We start from the raw sequence: 19,946 nt of genomic DNA on the forward strand, positions 1-19,946 counted from the left end.
GTTGTAGGGTTTAATTCATCCATCTACAAGAATCTACAATTATATAAAAAAATTCTTGGCTTCAAACTTTACAACGCATTTACATTAGCGGAAAAACCCACAGCTTTCCCTCACTCCTCCACTTCTGTACAAATCATATACAATAAAAAGGTTCATTTTAGGCTTACAAACATCGTTCTGTGCTTTGCTACAGAGGAAAGCTTTGTTCTCTGGCACTTGATTTCCTCCATGGTGCCTGTGTGTTAGAGCACAGAGCACTTTTGATGCACGCGTCTGGAATCTTCAGCTTAAGTAATATGGACTGAGCAAGAGGCCACAGCTCCTGCAGCTCCAATGGTTTAAATAATGAGAAAAATCTAGCACTTGGTTGTATAACAATCAACAGTTTATTAATGGATATGGTGAAATTTTAGCTATCCACCAAAGATGTGTAAAAAATTGTCAAGAAAGTAAAAATAAATAAAGCTGTTCTTTAAAATCAGTCTCGTTTTACATCTCCATTCAGAATGCAACATTTAACACAAAACTGTCAAAGTTTTAAAGTCTACCAATATTCAAATTACAGCTTTCATGACAAATCTAATGAGAACTGAAACTGATTTGGTTTTAGGTTTAAAGACTTTCACATTCAAATACAGTGTCTCGTTTAGCACAACACTTCCTTTGACAGTGATGGGCAACAGTGATGACATATTGCTGTATTTTGACATAAGGCACTATGATATGAATATGCCATACACTTGCCTTATGTCACATATATCCATTGCTGACCAGTGACTTCTGTCAAATACAAAATGAAAAAAGTTTCGGAATACAGTGCATTTTAATGAAGGACATCGTGTGAAGTCTTCCAGCAAATGTTTTGAAGACGTTTGGAAATACAAGCCTACATTTTAACATAAGCTTTTGTCATGCTGCTTTTTTTTTGCGACATCACTGGGGGGAATAGACTCATCATCCGTCACTAAGTCCCAATACACATTCTCAGCCACTCTGCTCCGTCTATTGCAGTCACTGTTCTTGAGACAAACTTGACCCAGAAGGTTTTCTTCAAGTTCTCCTACAACGTTTACACATTCACAGCAGTCATTCACTTTCGTTCTCCTTTTGTTTGGCACCTGTTAACAGAAGAGGAAAGCGCATGAGCGTCCCCTGCGTCCCCAGCTCAAGCCATGGAAAAGCTTCGCTCACGGAACACTCTGACTTGGCCTCGTGCAGTATCACAACCTTAGTACTGGATGCCCTTCATAAAGATAATGCTTTTGGATGAGGAAACGGTAGGAAATGGTGTGAGGAAGGCATTTTGTTTGCTACTGCTCTGCTTCACTTGTAATTCGGATGTAATCCATTTTTCCTGGCTCAGAGGCAGATTTTAACGACAGAAAGCATCTGAAAGGCCCGCTCCAAAGAGCTCCACAGACCTGCACAGCATCTCGCCTCTTCTCCAGCTACTCGGTCTAGCTCCGTGCTGGGCAGCAACTGAACCCCATCGTGAGTCTGGCTTCAGCACCCCACTCCAGAGACCAGGAATCTCTTGCCAGTGACTGGGAGTTACTACTTGTCACATCCACATTGCTGGCAAGAGATTCCTGGCGTCTGGAGTTGGAGTCACAAACTCCAATGCCATTAAAAACACATGAAGTTTCCACAGCAGAACTGATACTTTGTTCTAAGGCAAACTGATCTTTGTTCCTGCCAGCCAACACTTGTCACTGAGGAGAAACGGACACTTGTAGGGCATCATTTATCTGACCATTCTTACACATCTGCTCTAAGAGGCAGGGGCAAATCACACACTAAACTAGATCTACACTGCAGAACATGTGCCTTTATTCAGAAAAAACCCAGCTTTTGGTTGGCCGAGCTGCCTCTGGAACTGCAATCTAACACCCAACTTCTCCTAAAAGGCACCTGGCTTGCCCAGTTCTTTTGGTGGCATCATCATGCCCATCCTGTTGCTCTAATCGCTGGGCTCACTGGACCCTTCTGCCAGCAAATTTAGCCTCCTAACCAGGCAAACTGTGCGGCTGTTTTTGCCTGGACTTGCTGCACTAACAATAACTACAAGTTCCACTCTCCTTGGATCAGGTAGCATTTGCTTCCAGCCCCCATGGGAGCAACCAGAGGCACTGACATCACTGATTATTGCTTCTTAGAGAAGAAGCTGCACTATTTTAAAAACTGCATTAACTCTAAATTAATGTAAAGGCTTTCTTTCTCCATAATCATGTTGTCATTGCAAGTGAAAACCCCAATTAATCTCACATTTAGACTTTTGTTTTTGTGGGACATTTCCAGTCATTTGCTTAACTCTATATTTTTGAAGGTCGTATCTGAATCCTTAGGACATTTTGACTTCCTCACGAAGTCCAAAGTTGTTGTGACCAAAGAGAAGTTACAATTAAGAAAGTGAAGCCTATTAGTAACTTAGACAAAAAAACAAACAACAATGAAGTGGCAGGAATAATTAAACCTACTGTTGGAAACTCTTGTTTAAAGGGAACCTGAAGGTGTTGAGTACCACTCTAGAGACTTCTGCTGGAGCAGTTCTCACAGTCTGGGATGAGGTCTCTTACTGACACCGTTGTGCCAAGAGAAACCCACAGCAGAGCCGGGAACCTGCTGTGCTCCACGGAGGTGGTTTTGAGGAGCGAGTGGAAAGCACAGCTGTATCCACACTCTGCCAGGAGTGCAGGAATTCAGGAAGATGGGACAAGTGGCCTGAGGCAGGTGTTTTCTGTACACATGATGTTCAGACCTCAACCTCTCTTTCCTGTTAAAACATTAACCAAGCCCATTTTTCTAAAACTGGGATGCATTAACAGCAGTGACACTCACGAAATGTCTGCACGCATCCCGCATGGAGCAAGCCTGACAGTTAAGTATTTGCCTGGCTTTTTCCTGAAGAGAAACCAATGTATGTATGAAAATCAAACCACGTAGTTAGGAAACTTTAAAATCACAAGTTTTGGTCCTGGTAAAACTTGTTACTGCCATCAATAAACAAATTAAAAGCAGCAGGCTGTACCTTTGCCCACACTAAAAGACTTATTGCAGGGTCAGCAGCCCTACCTGCTGGCGTGAGTACCAAAGCTTGTAGAATATCGGAGAGGGAGATGATACCCACGATGCTGTCCGCCTCATTCACTACCACCAAGCGATGCACCTGCAGGCAGGCAAAACGTTTTGAGAGGGATTCTTTCTTCTGATACATATAATAATAGCAAACAGAATAAAAAATAAAGCAATGACATACAACAGCAAGGAGAAGAAAGAACTGCTGCAGTTGTTGTCGTTATTACTCTCACACAGCAATACAAACCTGCTTACCTGACCTAGATAAAAACAAGCACATCTTTAAAAAGCACATAGTGGTCTGACACAGCAACAAAAATCAGATAGGAAGTGACAAGCAAACCAAAATCCAGGCCTTTAAAATACTTACATTCTGCTCACAAAAAATTTCTCAGATATCACATTACATTCATGTTTCAAGAAGCTCTGATCCAAAGACTTTCCAAAATCATAACAAAAGCCCAAAGGATTTCACAGAAATACAACACACTTTTTTTTTTTTCCCCCAACTTACAGGCTCTGCTCCGCTCTATTTTTTTTTTTTTTTTTTAAAGAAACTTCATTTTGAGAGAAACACTCTGAGGAGACGCACAGCACTAACTGGCTGAACGGTGACACATTCAAACTTTGTTTAACGAAACCTTTCTCATAAAGCTATGTAAATAAGGCTGAATGCTGGGCCATTAAAACAAATAAAATCACAATTTTGTGTGAGGACAGACATTGAGATTTTGTTTTACTGTGTAAACTCAGTGTGCAGTTAATGAAGAAGAAAAGGATACAATGTGGAACAAACGACTTATGGACAAGATGACTGTACTTGTAAACAATGAGCTTACCCTTACAAATCTGTTTCATTAGAAATTTTGCACTGCAGTACTTCACAGTCTTTGTATTAGAGGCTTTTTTTGTTGTTGTTAAACAAATTTTGCCTGTATCATTGGTTACATTTAAATAGGTGATAATGTTATATCCTGAGATTCATCGGCCAGAGTGGACAATATAGGATGGATGATGGCAAAACTGGAAGGTGACCTAGCTTAGCTGTTGCCCCAGAGCAGTTCAAGGCTCAAATAATTCAAATTTAATACTATCATACGTATTCTATCCAGCTGAAAGCTTGAATAGATAACCAGACTACACCTAAGGAAGCCATATTTCACATTCAGTTAAAATAAATCACACAGCTTTCTTAAATGCTGTGTTTTAACATCTTCTTCCCAATTTCTACTCAAAACTACTTGCTGTTTATGCTCCTGCCCCCAGGAAATATGACAGAGCTGAAGCTGTCCTGATTCTAGCAGCCACGTTCATTTATGGCTTAAATCAACCACTTCATTACCAGTCAGATACAAAACCAAAGCTCTGAGGTATTTGAACAGTCATATTCACCTGACAAAATGTGGGAAAGGGAAGAAAATGTTTCTATAATATTTTGGTTTTTTTGATAAAACTTTGCCAGGAATGCTTTAGATGGGGTTATTAGCTCCAGTACCTTATCCATATTTAATCATTTTTTCTTCTCTCAGGTAATGGATTTAAGAAAAAATGACAGTTTGTTTCATTTCCAGTAAGATCAAACACTTGTCTGGCAGCTGAAGACAGCAATGATTATTGCCTTGTAAGTTCGACTGACCCATTTTTATATATAATATCACTATGCTTAGACTGCACTAAAGGGCAGGAGCTGTTTTTAAAACCCCCAATATTTAAAGCCTCTAGGGACATTAATAAAAACCAGGTACACTTAACAATTTTAGCATTGCAGATACACAAATTTGAAGTTTCTGGTAAAAGCTCAAGTCGATGCAAGTAGTTAAAAATAAAAATTGTCTAAGGGAAGATACAATAAAATACAGATTTTACTCAAATTAAGTATATCTACCATTAGGGCCCCGAAGATGAAAAAAAAAATCTTGCAATTGTAAAGGCTGAAGAATTTAAATGGAGTTGATCACAACTCAGAGAGCAGTGGAACCGGTCACGCTGATTTGCAGCCCCTGCAAAGGGGTCTAAAGGGAACAAGATCTGCTCAATCATCCTCCCCTTGGATAAGATAGATCCCAGTACTAGACCAGACAGAAGATAAATTGCACCAAAACAATGAGGGGAAAAAAAAACTCAAAGTCACATATAAATGATTTATAAGAACAGTCTGTATATGCCCCTATGCCTCTTCACAGGATTTTTTTTTGTGCTGGTTTCACAGTATTTCCATGCGAACAGTGCAATATTCCACGTGCACTAAGCACTTGCACCCCTCAGATTTCCTGATTAACAGGCCACGTCAACCTCACTATAAGGATTTTAAAGAATTGTTTGGTTGCCTGCAAAACTTATGACGAGACCAGAAAAAAAAAAAAAAAAAACACTTTACTACTACTTCAAAAAAACCCTCTGTGGTCAGTTCAAGTCACAAGATGCATAAATAGTTTTGGATGCACAATATAATATTTTGAACATCCCTATAAATATCCATGATCTAAGACTATATATCAAACTGATATCAACACATCGATAAGAGGAACATTTGCCTCAAGTAACCAAAATGACTGAAAAGATGCATTTATATATATATGTACACATTTTCAGTCACACACCTTCTAAAATGAAGCGAACAAATAAAAAGCAATCTCACCTCAGCCTTCACTATTCTATCCACAATGGTCTCCAGTGTTTCCAGCATACTACACTTTACAACACCTTCAAAATACTGGGACCGGTGTTGTAGGGCTTGTGTCACTGTGATATCTAGGTTATTATATGTTTTTTCAGCAGCAAGATTCTGGAAAATAAGGCACACGACACATCTCAAAACTTGCCCGCAATCAATGAAGTAACATTTTGACATCACGTAGACACACCAGCTCTGGTATAAGCTGAGCCTACTCCCAGTTTCACATCAAATATTTTTTTTCAGTTTCAGTTTTTAGGAACAGTCAAGCATGCAATTATATTTAACAACATGATTAATTAATAATTTTTATCCTATACGCATTAGGCCAATAAAACTCGTCTTACTTGGCTATATGTTACGTGGCTTGATGTCATTCATCCTTCTTTTATGCAAGGAGTAGAGAATACAACGATCTAGTTCTAAAATTTTGGAGACTTTAAGAAAATACAGATTTAACTTTCTGTTTTTCCCAGGACAGGAGAGGACACCCACTGCTCTGAGCATGACCCAGAAGGAAGGTGTTGAAGGAAGTTAAGCAGAGGTTTCCTTCCCCTTTCCTCATTTTCTCTGAGCTCACACTCCCTCTCCTGGACTTTGCCAGCACTGCCATTTGACACCAGTAAGCAATTTAAGTTGAAAATTATATGCCAATAACATTTACAATAAACCAATAAACGAACCAACCCGTCACCACCACTCAAGGTAAGAAGTCTTAAAGGATTCAAAGGCTGGGTCAAAACTCCATCTAATGAAAGGCCAGACTTCCTTTATTTTGGATTGGTTTGGAAATAGCTATTTCTCAATCAAGGACCAAATTCTGTAGAGAATTAACATACTCTCACCCAGAGTTATGTTCTGCCTGACAGGGACTTTCAGAGACACCAAGTCTTGCGTTCTGGGGGCACATTGCTACTCATGAACACTACATAAATGGACATTTCACTGATTTTACATAATTTGAAATTTTGACTTTGCTCAGATTCAGAGCAACTCAACAGATTTATGCACACTGGACTCCCAGTGCCTTCAAGATTTAAGTCCAAGGGACAAGTTACAAATACATATTCTTTTAAACCTAGGATTGCAGAGAAGTTTTCTTACAGACTACAGTGATATTCTGATAGGGTTGGCACATCTCTGCCTATTAGTTTTGCTCAGTGAAGCACTCAAGGAAGAAGAGCAGACCTGTCCCTCGCTTGGGCCAGTGTTTCCATTTAAGTGGAATTAACTTTTGGCTAGAATTTTTTGTGAGCCCTCAGGTTCTTGAGTTGTTAAACAATTACACTCAAGCATGAAGATAGCTTTAAGATGATGAAAGCTGCAAGTCGCTTAGTTTAGGCCAAATTCCTAATGATGGGCACGACAAGAACACAAAAAGCCCATCCAAGACTTAAGTCACCTAACACAGATCTATTGCAATTTATATTATAGCTATATCATAGCTATTTCCATAGCATCTCACCACTCCTATTCCTCTCCTAAGAACTGAAAAATTGATTTCTGTGCCACGTGCTCTAGATGTCCCTGCTGGAGCAGGGGGATGGACTAGATGATCCCCAGAGGCCCCTTCCAACCTCAACCATTCTGGGATTCTCAGAACTCTAAAGTCTATTAAACTTAGCTAACTGTGTTTATGGGCATAGTTTAAATCACCAATTAAACTTTGTGGCTGACATATTTAGTTAAAGGTTAAAAAAATCACCAGTTGAATCTTCCCAACATTATGTTCCTTGAAAGTTCACATTACACTTTTCAAGCTTTAAAACAAAAAACAAGTCCAAAAATAGGCTGAAGCAGCCTGATGAAAGACCAGAAACCTCACATAGTTGTGTCATAGTCATAGGTGATTATCTTAATTTAAAAAAAAAAAAATATGGATATGCAACAATTTATTGGCTGCAATTGCTATTTACTCTTCTCAATATAATTAAGAGCACATCCATACCAAAAGATGGTCAAGGATTCTATAACACACAGAACCAGATATCATTTTTTCCCCCCTGCTATTGGTTAATCAGCAAGCTGCTGTATATGAGGCAAAAATCTCATTCTGCACAAATGATCAGTAAATGTCCCATCTAACCAGCTGTCAGTGAACAACTACATCCTTAAGCCTTTGTAGGTTTTTTGTTTTTGTTTTCCTGGTTTCCAATACATAACTTTTCCAATGAACAGATCCCGCATCTCTAAAATCTGCAGAACTTTGGTGATCTCATTACTTAGATTTGCATTTTTCATTTCTTTTCAGTAGTGGCTTTTTTAAAGGAACCTCCTCCTTTTGGGGTCTTCTCTAAGAATGGAAAATGTCAGGACATACGTCCTGTCTCGAAGACTAATGAAGTTGCAAAACGTAACTGAAACAGCAAAGCCATCAAGTGTGAACTTCCATGGCTTTGGATACGTTACGAAGCTCCTGCATCCACAGCTTCCAGCTATTCCTTGGCCAACCTTTATGGCAGAACAGAATCTCCCACAGGATTAATCTAGAGAAAGGGCAGAAGTCTAGACCTGAAGACAGGCAGAAACACCAAGATTTTGCAGTGTTCAGCGTGAGGAGCACTGTTTGCAATCAGAAATATATAAATGCTTGTCTATTTTTCCATTTGTGACCATCCTTCTTATTTCTGGGAGCATTCTGTGCAAATTCAGACATCTGGATTGTCCATTACCACTAGCGGGCTGATGGAGTAAGCAAGTGGAGTCCTTAGATCTCTGAAAATAACAAAAGTGCCAACTAGGAGGCAGTTGCACAGGACAGGGGATGAGGGGGGAGGAGAAAGGGTGGAAGGAGAAATGAAGATTTTCAGCTTTCTAAGAAATAAGAATAGCAGAGCCCCAGCCCTCCAGGCTGCTGTGTCAGACGCATCAATCCAGCTACACCAACCACATCAATCCAAATCTCCCTTCGGGTGATGTCCAGAGCAGTAGATGTCTGTGTATAAGTAGGATTCCTAAGGAGAGCCCAGAAGCTCCTTTTTATTTATTAATTTTTAAATACTGCAGAGAGTGAGCTGAATCCAGTTTATTCAGCTCATTAATTAAAGGCTAAAGAATGAAGTAAACAGACATAAATTCATTTTTAAAATTCTGTATAAAAATATTTTAAGGAATTTAAAGCATATACTTACTATTACATCAAATTTGGAATAAATATCTACAACTTTTCCTAAAAAAAGGAAAACATACATTAGTAGAGTGTTTAAAATACAAAGTTACTCTTCTTGTGTGCTAGAATCATTCATTATCTTATTAACAGAATTGGACAAACATTAGGGGTTCTTCCAGGCCCATAAACCTGGATCTTACATAAATATTTCTTTATATTTCCTTTTTTTTTCCTGATGGGTCTAACAACAACAATAATAATAGTAAAAGATAAGTATATCCAACCTCTTAATCCAGTGTTTCACCACTGCTATGTTACCACACTCTTGTATATAGAAGATTTAACACACACCTGACTCATCCACAACAGGTAATGCCGATATCCTTCTTTCTACAAATATATTCAAGGCTTTAATGATAGGAGTGTCTGGATGTATGAAGGCAATGTTGTGGTAAGTTCCTATCCCAAGTTCATCCAAATTCTTCTTCATAAAGGCAGGCTTTGGCATCTCTGACATCTAGAAAGGTCAGAATTAATGTATTTACAGGGCAGTCTTCTACAAGATATTTTACAGCTAGCAGGTCTGCATATAATGTTAAACCCAGTACAATGATACATTTGGGTTGGCCTAGCTTTCTCTACATAACAACAGCAAAATAAAAGTAATACAGTTCCTATATCAAGCTTACTGTATTATCTCTCTATTATCTCTATTACACAGACGCAGACTGAAGTCGTCAACTATGGAAGGTCATCAGTAAGTTTCCACACTAAGCCTTAAATAACATAATGCTATAGATTTGGACTGAAAAAAATCTGTTAAGCAAAGGCACATCTTTAAATACTTACAAAAAGCTGGAGGAACTTGAGAATTCTTTTATGGGTAAGTATATAAAGTGCATTCCCACTGACAGGATCTATAACCGGCAATCTGTGGATTTTGTTTTTGATCAGTGAATATACAGCATCAAAAAGGCTGAGGAGAAAACATTAAATTCATTTAATCAGTAATTAATCTGGCTGGCAATGAGCACTGTCAAGTAATAAATGCACACATTTATAAAATCATATGAGAGACATTACACGAGCAATTATATGTGTTATTTTGCAGCTTTTTGCATTTTGTGAGCAAATCTATAATAAAAGACTCGCACGACACCAACAGCAGCTCCTTCTGCAACACCTTCCTAGAGAGGTGTTTTTACAAACACGTGCACAGAGGCAACTAGGCCACAACAACTATCTCATCTTTCCCCTATCTTATCATGGGGAAAACTGAGAGAATTTATTCTCAGACCACCTGAAATGTTCCTGCAAACACTGCAGACTACGCTGCAGCAACATGGCAACCTATATAACGCTATTCTTCCCTCAAATACCATTGATTATTTTTCCTTGTCTTACTAAGACTGATAAAATCAGCTGCCCACCACTTGTAATAAATAGCTATGTTATAAACTTTGATAAATGCCCACTTGCTGGCCCGGGCTCCTACCCACACAAATAGCTCTGCGTTACGAGTGCAATGCAGGAATCAGCCATCCCCAACTGATGTAGAGGGAGCCAAAATTCCCAACGCTGCCCTGCAGATTCCACTCCTGGAGCAAGACTTAACTCTAAGTGTTACAGACCTCCTGCCACAGAGCCTTTCTGCAGCGGGTCTCGCCTGCAGTATATTTTTATATATGTCCTGCTGCATCTGTTTTTTTTCCCAATGTTTCTGCTGGCTTCATCCCCCTACGGTGCGACCAGCTACAATTAAACACGCTCTGACCCAGGATACAGTTAACCATTAATCTGGGCAATCACTTGGGTTCCCTCTATCATTTTCCTTCTGCAGGATCTAGGCAGTCCCACTGCAGAAACTGGAAGCCCCAGGAATTAACTTCAGTGCTATTAAATCACAAAACAGGAGGGTGGCAAAGCGACCTGCTAAAGCCATTAATCTGGATTCCGCTGGTGTATGTCTAATTGGCTTACCTGAATGAACAGACTAATCAAAGGGAGACAAAAAGAAAGCAAAGTAAAAGCTATCTTTTTGGGGGGCAATTAAAAGTCTTCACACATATGACATAATTCATCAATAGATTTTAATAAACACTCATTTGTTGTCATACTTGTGCTCACAATAAAAATTGGTCTTCCTTTTTTGCAAAGTCAAAAATTCAGTGCTGACATGCAGTTAGGTTATTTAAAACTTAAGGAGAACGAAAAGCAAAATCCTACCTTGCATCTGGGGAGATGTTCACTAAAGGTTTAAATGTCTCTTGTAAATAAAGCTCTGCGTACAGAAAATTAATACTCCATTACCATTTTACATGAAAGCATTACCATTGCCATAAATTCCTTAGTACAAAATTAGTGGGATGAAAGACATATTTTATAAAACAAGCATTAAACCAAGCCAAGAGAAACACTACCACCAGGGGTCACTACAAATACAGAAAATTTTCCACTATTTTCCTCTTTCCTGAAGAGTTGGCTCCATAAACTCTCCTGAAGTGCTTCTGCAGACGCAAGGCAGCAGGCAGGGGTTTGTGAAGACAGAGAGTTACTGAGTCCAGAAAGGGATTAGAGAAATCTAAGGGTAACGGGGCCACAAACGGTTGTTGAAAGGAGAGGGCAGGGGCTGGAACGCCCTAGTGCAGTAGTTGTACAGACTGGAGAGGGAAGGACAAGGGTCAGGGTTTGCGAGTGCTCCCTCCCCACCACCTCTGATGTCCCGGGGGATATGGGCCGAGGGACCATTGCGCTGACCCACTTCTGTCCTCCTCAACCACAGGGAGTTAATTACATTTCAGCTGTTGTTCAGAATCAGTTCTCTCAAAGGAAAGTAAAGGGCTGAGGGTGCTTATCCTGCAGAAAACAGCACATACCCCCCTTGCTCACACACTGTTTCTAGTGGAAAAATAGCAGCAACGCACAGACAAACTCTCACTACTCCTGTTTCCATTAAAAAGCCTTCGAGTAGAGAGAGATGAGCTAAGTCTGTGATTAAATGAAAATCCACTATACCAAAAACCAAATTAAGATATTTGCAAACAGCAATCAAGTAATAAACATTCTTACCCCTCCAGGTTTCTATTTTGTGCTCCTCCAGTTCATAGATCTGAACCTAGGATGGACAGATGGAAAATTTGTAACTCCAAGTATTAATTTCAAACCCCAAAATATTAACAGTATCATTTAGATTTGAATAGTTTCCTTACACTTTATTGCAGGCAAGATACCAAGCAAGAACTCCAGGTGACTAATTGCCCAGTCAAAAAGAGCATTTCCTGGTGGCACTAAGAGACAAGGGGCAGCCCTGCTCCCTGCAGGGAGCATCACCCGCCACCTCAAGGGACAGGAGGGATTTTCACCCATCTTGATGTCCCTACAAGTTCCATTTCCAGGCTAAATCTTTTCTAGACTCAAAAGCAGCCCCTCAGGTACTTGATCCCTCTTAAAATAAGGATGGCAGAGTAAACCCTCTGGTGACTCCTACCACAATCAAGTCAGGGGGAAAGCTTACCCCAAATGCTACCAAAACAAAAAAAGGTGGCTCAGGTGGTTACAGGAAGGAAATGGGCAGAAAAAACAAAGCTACAAAAAGGTACAAGGTTTCTTTGATGGTTTAGTCCCCATAACTGACTCGCAGCAATTCACCCAAACAGGGTGAATTTGAGAGTTAAAATACTTGGACAAAGTTCAGCTGAATATGTAATTCTTATTAAGCTTGAAGCACTTCTGGATATAGAATGGGTTTTTTACTTCTTTTATTGAAGACTGCATCACTCGAGTCAAAAGTTGCCTCTTTACTCAACTATCCCCCTTTCCTCTGCACACAAAGGAAGGCACAAACTAGGGATAAGATGCTGAGCACTGCAAATAAGAGTGAAAAACTGGAGATCTTAAGCAAGATTATATGGAAAAAAACTAGCAGTATTGAAGGCTGAGTATTGTTACAACATGGAAACACTATAAGGGAGAAGTTAACCAGGGTGCAGTCACTTCCAATTTACTTTTCCTTCTATGTATCTCCAGTAAGAAATAGCAAGAAATGGTAATGCACAAAACTCTATGTATCTGATATTTCATTATAAATTATAAAACAAGCTTAATTAACTAGCCCTGAAAAGCCTCCTACCTCAGTTATTTTTACCCAACTGCTCTTGATTTTTCAGTTAGTGAGGAAAGGGGGATGTGAGAAGAACAAGAGAGTGATGTAAATGTTTGCACGAACATGTAAGCGAGCAAATTTCATCAACAGGCTGCCCCTGGGAGTTTGGAATTACAGTTAATTGAAGTCAAGAGATCTCAACCTGATTGTGCAACTCAGCCACGCAACTAAACTATTTGCATGAATTTAACTGGCTTAACTTGCAAACATTATAGCATCCTTCCAGCAGAGCAACCTTTCAATCCACCTGAGCCTCTGTAAATTCACCTTCTGCTCAGCCCTGCACAGACTTTTCACAATAACCCCCATCCTTCGCTATAGTTAGGAGTCAAAGATTACTTATATATAAACACGTGAACCACAACATAGTAACTACATCTTTTAACTAAGATGAATTTTTTCATGTAATTTTCAAGCAAAAACTGCTTTTGGATTGAAGTTCCCCATTTATGAAGAGTTCTGATTACTATGAAACATGAAGCAACCAGGTATTTTGAAACAGCCTGGACAGAATCAATCAAACAACAACCAAGTATTTTCCTGCGTACTGTTAGAATTACATTTAATTTCTAGCAAATATTTGAGCTAGGTCCTTCATCCCAAATACATTTAGGTGTTATTGTAACACTAAATAGAGCCTAGCATGCAAAGCCAAGGCTGTCATTATGCCTATTAAATGCCACCCACCTACAAAAGAAATCTCCTATTTACAAACGTTTTACTGAGGCAGACAGATGAAGTTACCTGTCCAAAAATCATAGGATGCCCACAGCAAAGCTGAGAACTAAACCCAGATGTACAGATACCATTCTATTAACTTGACCACACACACACAAAAAACTTTTATTTTTTTAACAAAAAAAATTAACCCCTCCTCCCCACCAAAACCCCCACAGTTAGTATACCTGTGACATACTTAAGCTTCAAAAGACTTCAGTATTAATTAAACCTTCAAAGAGTTCGAAAATTAAGGTTCCGTACAATGTGGCAACCAATGAAAGTAAAGCTTAGCATGGTACTTACCATTGGAGACTTATAGTATCTATGCAGTATGTTAATGAAATCTGTAATTGTTAACATCCCTGTAACAAGTGATATGTAAATAAAACATTCTGCAGACATATACCTTAAGTACATATAGCTTCCAGATATTTTATCTCTTTACAATCACAAAACATAATTAATAAACATTCCATCTTTGTAACGTACATTGTTGTTAGCCTAATACAAATAGACAATCATTTCAAAATCATGTATATTCATTTTCACATTGATACAATATTGCACAATAAAACCCACACAAGTCTGAATTAAAATGCAAAGTTACAATCCAGGTGCTTCTCTTCCTCTTTCTCAAACTGACTTGAATTCAGACTCCATCCACCCCCAAAGGAATGGAAAGAAAAGAGATTTCGAAACCCATTTAAGGTTTAGCCTTGCCTTTAATTTTCTTTTTGAACAAAACATGTTCTCATTAAGTTCGTGCCAAGTCAGGCAGACTCTCAGAATCTGACGCAAGAAGGAAATAAATAACAGGATCCATTTTCCTGATTACCACCTGCTAAAGAGCTTCCCTCAGTTGTTTCTCAATCACTGTAACCCCCAACATGTCTACTGAAATACAGCTTTCCTTTAGAGAAATAGCACATCCACAGAATATACATTTTAACCACTAACGCCAAGCTATTTGAACATAGTATTGATAATTAGTTTAGTTACCTGAAAATATTAATCTTTTTTTGAGCTTTCAAGTTCTAAATTTGAGAAGATGTAATTGCTCCACTGATTACTACTCTTACATCTAAACTGAAGAAGCTAAGAAATGGGGAAGAATTAATTCAGAGGTCAGCTTTAATTGACTAGAACTCAATTACAGATAGCAACTGAAATTATAAATTAAGGTACACAGCATGCCTGAGATGTAATGCACAAAATTACTGCTCCCTCCCCCGTGGATTCAAACTATTAAAAAAATACTATATAAAGTATCTGCCATTTGTTTCCAAGATCCCTCAATCCACATTCCAGGTCTCACAAAGAATTCATATTAGTATTTATAACTGTCACTGTGGCCCTGCTTAACTGCTAGAGAGCTCTGATTTTAGAATGATATTATTATGGTAATGTTAGAGAGCTGCATGACTTAAAATAAGCCATACACAGCCAGTTTCCCCCCCACACACTCTATCATCTGCAAAATTCAGTATTAGCTCCAGTATTTTGTGATAATGAGTAAAAAACTTTTCACTGCTACATCTCTAGGATATTGTGTGATATTAGACCATAGCCAGCCCTGTCACCTTTTGTAAGAATGAAGCACCCTGAAAATTCAAACGTTCTTGAAAAAATGTTAGATGTACTTACCTACAAAACTCTGTTTTTTACTCTCCCATAGTGGAGCTGCTCTAACACCATTTGCCACCAAGGCAAAAAAGGCTTTCTTTACCTGCAAGATGAATGGACAACTAAATAAAGCCCTGCTCTTAACCTACGGTACAGAAGAGTTTCCACAGTTACTAGGAAAAATACAGCATTATCAGGTAGTTAGTATTTTAAAAAAGTGTTTCTCTTTTAAACTTGCATTAAATGGCTGAAAAGTATAGAAAAAACCCTCAACTCTTAAATTGGTTCTGTTTTAATCTGTGTATTCCAAGTGAAAAATCTCTGATGAACAAATAAGTTGACACAGCAGCAAAGACATTCTCCTTTACTTAAATATTTTCCTGTGTTGCAAAAGAAAAAGAAAAGAAAAGAAAAGAAAAGAAAAAAAAAAAAAAGAAACCCACCACCACCACAAGCCACATTTGTTTTCCTGTCCCAGCAGCTTTTATACTCTTAATTCATTTTAACATGACTGAAACAGTTAAAATGGCTGGCCAGCTTTGGCACAGAAGACCCATAACCAAATCTCCTGGCCTTCAAAGCACCTTCCTCCCTCCCCACGTGAGCCAAAGCTGCCAGGTACAGGGCCCAGCTCAAGGGAGCCCCCGGGGAGCATCAGTTCTGTGAAGCTCGAAGCGGGTCCAGGTGGTCGTGGTCCTCAAAGCCCTGCCTTCCACAGCATAAGTTTGAGCAGGTCATGGCTTCTCTCCTGCCCACAAGCCTAGTGCCCTTTGCATGGAAGGCACAATAAGAAGTGAGGGTTGTTTTCCAGGTCTTGTCCTGGCACAGGACCAGGACACAGCTGATGGACCTGCTCCAGGTCCAGGGAAGAAGTGCCAGTTCTGACCACTTGACTCAGTTCAGTAATCTGAAGAGATGACAAATACAGAATATTTTTCAAACATCCGCTTTATTGGAGAGATACTGGGAGATATTGGGAGAATATTTTGGGGGAGAATATTGGGAGAATGTAAAGATGGAGCCAAACTCTTTGGGGTGGTGGCCAGTGACAGGACAAGGGGTAACGGGTGGAAGTTGAAACACAGGCAGTTCCATCTCCACGTGAGGAAGAACTTCTTTCCTGTGAGGGTGCCAGAGCCCTGGCACAGGCTGCCCAGAGAGGCTGTGGAGTCTCCTGCTCTGGAGATCTTCCAAACCCACCTGGACACCACCCTGTGCCCCGTGCTCTGGGTGTCCCTGCTGGAGCAGGGAGTTGGACTAGGTGATCTCTAGAGGTCCCTTCCCACCTCAGCCCTTCTGGGATTTATAAAAAAATCTCTGTCAAAGGGCTACTCTCCAAAAGGCTTCTGGAATAAAGAGCATGACCGTCAATAGGATTGGGATACAAAAAAGCAGTAGGTACCATCACCAGCAGGTCAAACATAAGAAGTCTGCATCTATTAGCTACAATCACCTTGAAAAGGTTTGCCAAGCCACCCGTGTGAAATCCAGCACCAGGAGATATCTGACAGAATCCCCATTTACATTTTACTTCATTTTACAGGGAATCGATGTCACTGTCTAGAAGCTGGCAAGGCTTCTAGCCTGTATCAGATCCCATCACCTCTGCCTACCCTTGGCGTGCAATAATTCACCCGACCACTTCACAGTTGGCGTTACCACACTGTGCCTGAACCTGAATCTTTAAGACATGGATTCCATAAGTAATCCATGTCTCGGCCAGCTTCCTTTCTCCCTCTAACCACTAGAAGGAAATCTGCTTTTCTGATCTCAGCAAGGAGCAGCTCTCCAAGTTGTCTTCTGGATTTACTGATGTTTCTACCAGATCTTCACCGAATAGGAGTAGCAAATCTGCATAACAACCACCTTTCCTAAGCTGCCATGAAGCTAAAGAAATCATGCTGGAAAAAACCATCCAGAACCCACCACTAAGAAGGCAATACGCAAGCAACAGCATTTCTCCAGAAAACGACTAAATGAGAAAGGTCTAGAGATATTAAGCCACTTCATTAACCGCTATACAGGATGAAGTTAGGCAAGATGCAAACATTACCAAACCCAGCAGAGGAGCTTGCGAACTCAAAAAGAAAACTGAAACCGCAAAGAAACCCTGGAGGCAAACACCAAAATAAAGCATTTCCACAAAGCAGCATCACCCCTGCCATTAATGTAGCACAAAGCAACAGCAGCAGCGAGTTACCCAGGGAGTTGATAAGGGAGAGAGGCAAGTTCACACAGACGAACTCCCCCTTGGGCCAAGGTAAATAGGATCTAAGTGTTCTTCGTTTAAAAGAAGGAAGAAAGTTCACTCAAACCACCTGAAATAAGGAGCTTTCAGCCTCGATATCTTTTCAACTGGAAGAGCTGTCACACTTTATAAGCACAGGGTAACAGTGGCTGTCAAGTTAAGTACCAAGCTTTTCACAAGAGCAAGCTGCCCAAGCAGGTAACAAATAATCTATTGAAACCAGAGGCTGGAATGGGGACAATTTTTGGAACAGTCATGCAACACAGTTCCTCAAGGGAGTTTTTGAACTTGGTACCAGTAACTTGGAAAAGAATCGTGCTCATAACAGAAGGATTCGGGACAGCAAGTGCAAGTCTCCACATTCCCAGTGCTACTTCTCGTGCTCACACACAGGAGCAGCAAGGAGCATCGTCCAGCACAACGTACAGCTGGCCAGGGTGGAAAAATCGAGGGACAGTTTTACAAACGACAGAGATGTTGTATCAAGAGTCACGTAGAATATCCCCACAAGGACTCTTCCTTCAGATTTTATAGACATTTGTAGTTTTTGAAAATTCCTACTGGGTCCCATGTTTCGACCTCCAGTGTGCACTGCTCATTCTCCCACCAACAGCGTTGCTCCTGCGTGAGGCCAATCATCTGCTGCAACCTTCTCTGATCTCAAGTTGAGGGTTGGACTGGCCTGACCTCCACAAAACCCTTGTTCCTGAGCCAGATCCCACAAACTGTTGCTGCTAACTCCATGTACAAGCACTCTTTATACAAAGCACTTTCATTCTTAATATGTAGTGGGCCTACCAAACATAAGCTAACATTTGCCCAAATTTAGAGCTTGCTCTTATGTATACGCCAGCTTGGAAGTTCACCTCATCATCTCTTTATAGCCAACAAGGGGAATTAGTCATTTCTGCAGCATGACTCACTAGCCTTTGAGTGAGATAAGTTTTGTCCCACTTAGACAAGAGAAATGTCAGTCTCTTCCCATTGACTACAAGATGTGCCCACTCTAGGTATCCACAGTCAGTTCAGGAGTCACCTGGTGTGACTACTTGTTTCCTCCAATATTTGGCCTCTTGGGGTAAAGGATCATATTAGAGCAAAGAAAACAAAAAATAAAGCCATGTACTAAATGTCACCTCAACCATAGCTGCTATTGCACTTCAGCAAGCAGAACATGAACAAGCTTTTTCTGCCACAAGAAACTCATTCCACAAATTCAACTCAAAGACTGCCTGGCTTTGAAGAGTCACGTGAGAATAGTTAAGCTGCCAAAAAGCTGGTTTTAGGCTGGTGCAGGCTGACATATCTGAAGGACTTTTTAGGAACTGTTCAGATGATCCAAAGAAAACATTTATGACATGTACGGAAGCGACTGCTTCTGCATCTTTACTTTTTTTTTTTTTCCCCTTCTCAAATATCTTCACCTTTTTACTGTACTATTTGTAAATATGCTGAATAGCTTCAGCTTGGACAGGACCTTCAGAGGCCATCTGCTTCTAGAGACCCTGCCAGGTGTTTCCACTCTCATCTCTAAGGAGAACTTGGCCTCCTCTAGCACAACAGTCACTACCAAGAAAGATTGTGCTCGAGCTGTACATAGGGAGTCCTACCTTTTAGGTGTCCCAAAAATCTGGTTTTTTACAGTTGGCAAACTCCAGAATAGCTTAATTAGGAAACTGTGACAAAGATGGGGATGAAGGTTTATCATCAGGCTACACAATAGCTCTGCCTTGAATGGAAACACTGGGAGAAACACTAGTCATCACAAAACCCTGAACAGTGATTTCCCTGGCCTAGGATGGTCTTTGTGGAAAATGTCTGTGAATGAGGGAAGCATCCCCAGAAAAGCTGAGGATGAGCTTGTTTCTGCATGTATATATATATTCTCTTTTATACACAGGGGGAAATCTTCCAGTATTATATACTACTGATTCTGGCCTGATATAACAAAGGCATCTTTTATGTTGCCTGCTCAAACTGTCTCAGCTCACATGCCAGCAGAAACCAGGTGATATTATTCTCTTAGGAAGCTGTGTGTGGGACAGGTAGTCAAGAAGGGGTGTTCCCACTCCTCGGAAATGGGGACAATGTATTACTTTAATTTTAGCCCTTTGAAGAGAAAGAAAATCTCAAAGCCAATTAAGGAACAGACAAAACGGAGAAAGATTCTGGCGTGTTCTTCCTGGAACCCTGGTCTATCTCATTACCTTGGAGAGAGGCAACACCCCAGTCAAGAATGACCTGGAGGGAACAAGAATAATAAATCCAATTACTGAATAGATTCATCACAGGGAGGAGGAATATCCTCTTCCACTTTTCTAATGTGGAATCCATT

The 19,946-nt window shown here is 40.1% G+C and overlaps 1 protein-coding gene across 1 annotated transcript in view; it reads right to left on the minus strand.

Moving 5' to 3' along the window:
- Window positions 1-367: 367 nt before the first annotated feature.
- Window positions 368-19,946, minus strand: part of PRKAG2 (protein kinase AMP-activated non-catalytic subunit gamma 2) — a 191,127-nt gene continuing 171,548 nt past the window's right edge. The window contains exons 7-16 of the mRNA XM_088534770.1: window positions 15,385-15,466; window positions 14,044-14,102; window positions 11,928-11,973; window positions 11,085-11,139; window positions 9,708-9,834; window positions 9,210-9,375; window positions 8,881-8,918; window positions 5,714-5,860; window positions 3,073-3,166; window positions 368-1,118 (exon numbers count right to left, since the gene is read on the minus strand). Of these exons, the coding sequence (XP_088390896.1) occupies window positions 1,087-1,118; window positions 3,073-3,166; window positions 5,714-5,860; window positions 8,881-8,918; window positions 9,210-9,375; window positions 9,708-9,834; window positions 11,085-11,139; window positions 11,928-11,973; window positions 14,044-14,102; window positions 15,385-15,466 (846 nt within the window). The 3' untranslated portion in view covers window positions 368-1,086. The remainder of the gene's footprint in view (window positions 1,119-3,072; window positions 3,167-5,713; window positions 5,861-8,880; window positions 8,919-9,209; window positions 9,376-9,707; window positions 9,835-11,084; window positions 11,140-11,927; window positions 11,974-14,043; window positions 14,103-15,384; window positions 15,467-19,946) is intronic.

This window comes from Tinamus guttatus, unplaced genomic scaffold (assembly GCF_059628265.1).
Source record: "Tinamus guttatus ecotype Peru unplaced genomic scaffold, ASM5962826v1 Tinamus_guttatus_pri_ptg000599l, whole genome shotgun sequence".
Classification (NCBI taxonomy): Eukaryota; Metazoa; Chordata; class Aves; order Tinamiformes; family Tinamidae; genus Tinamus; species Tinamus guttatus.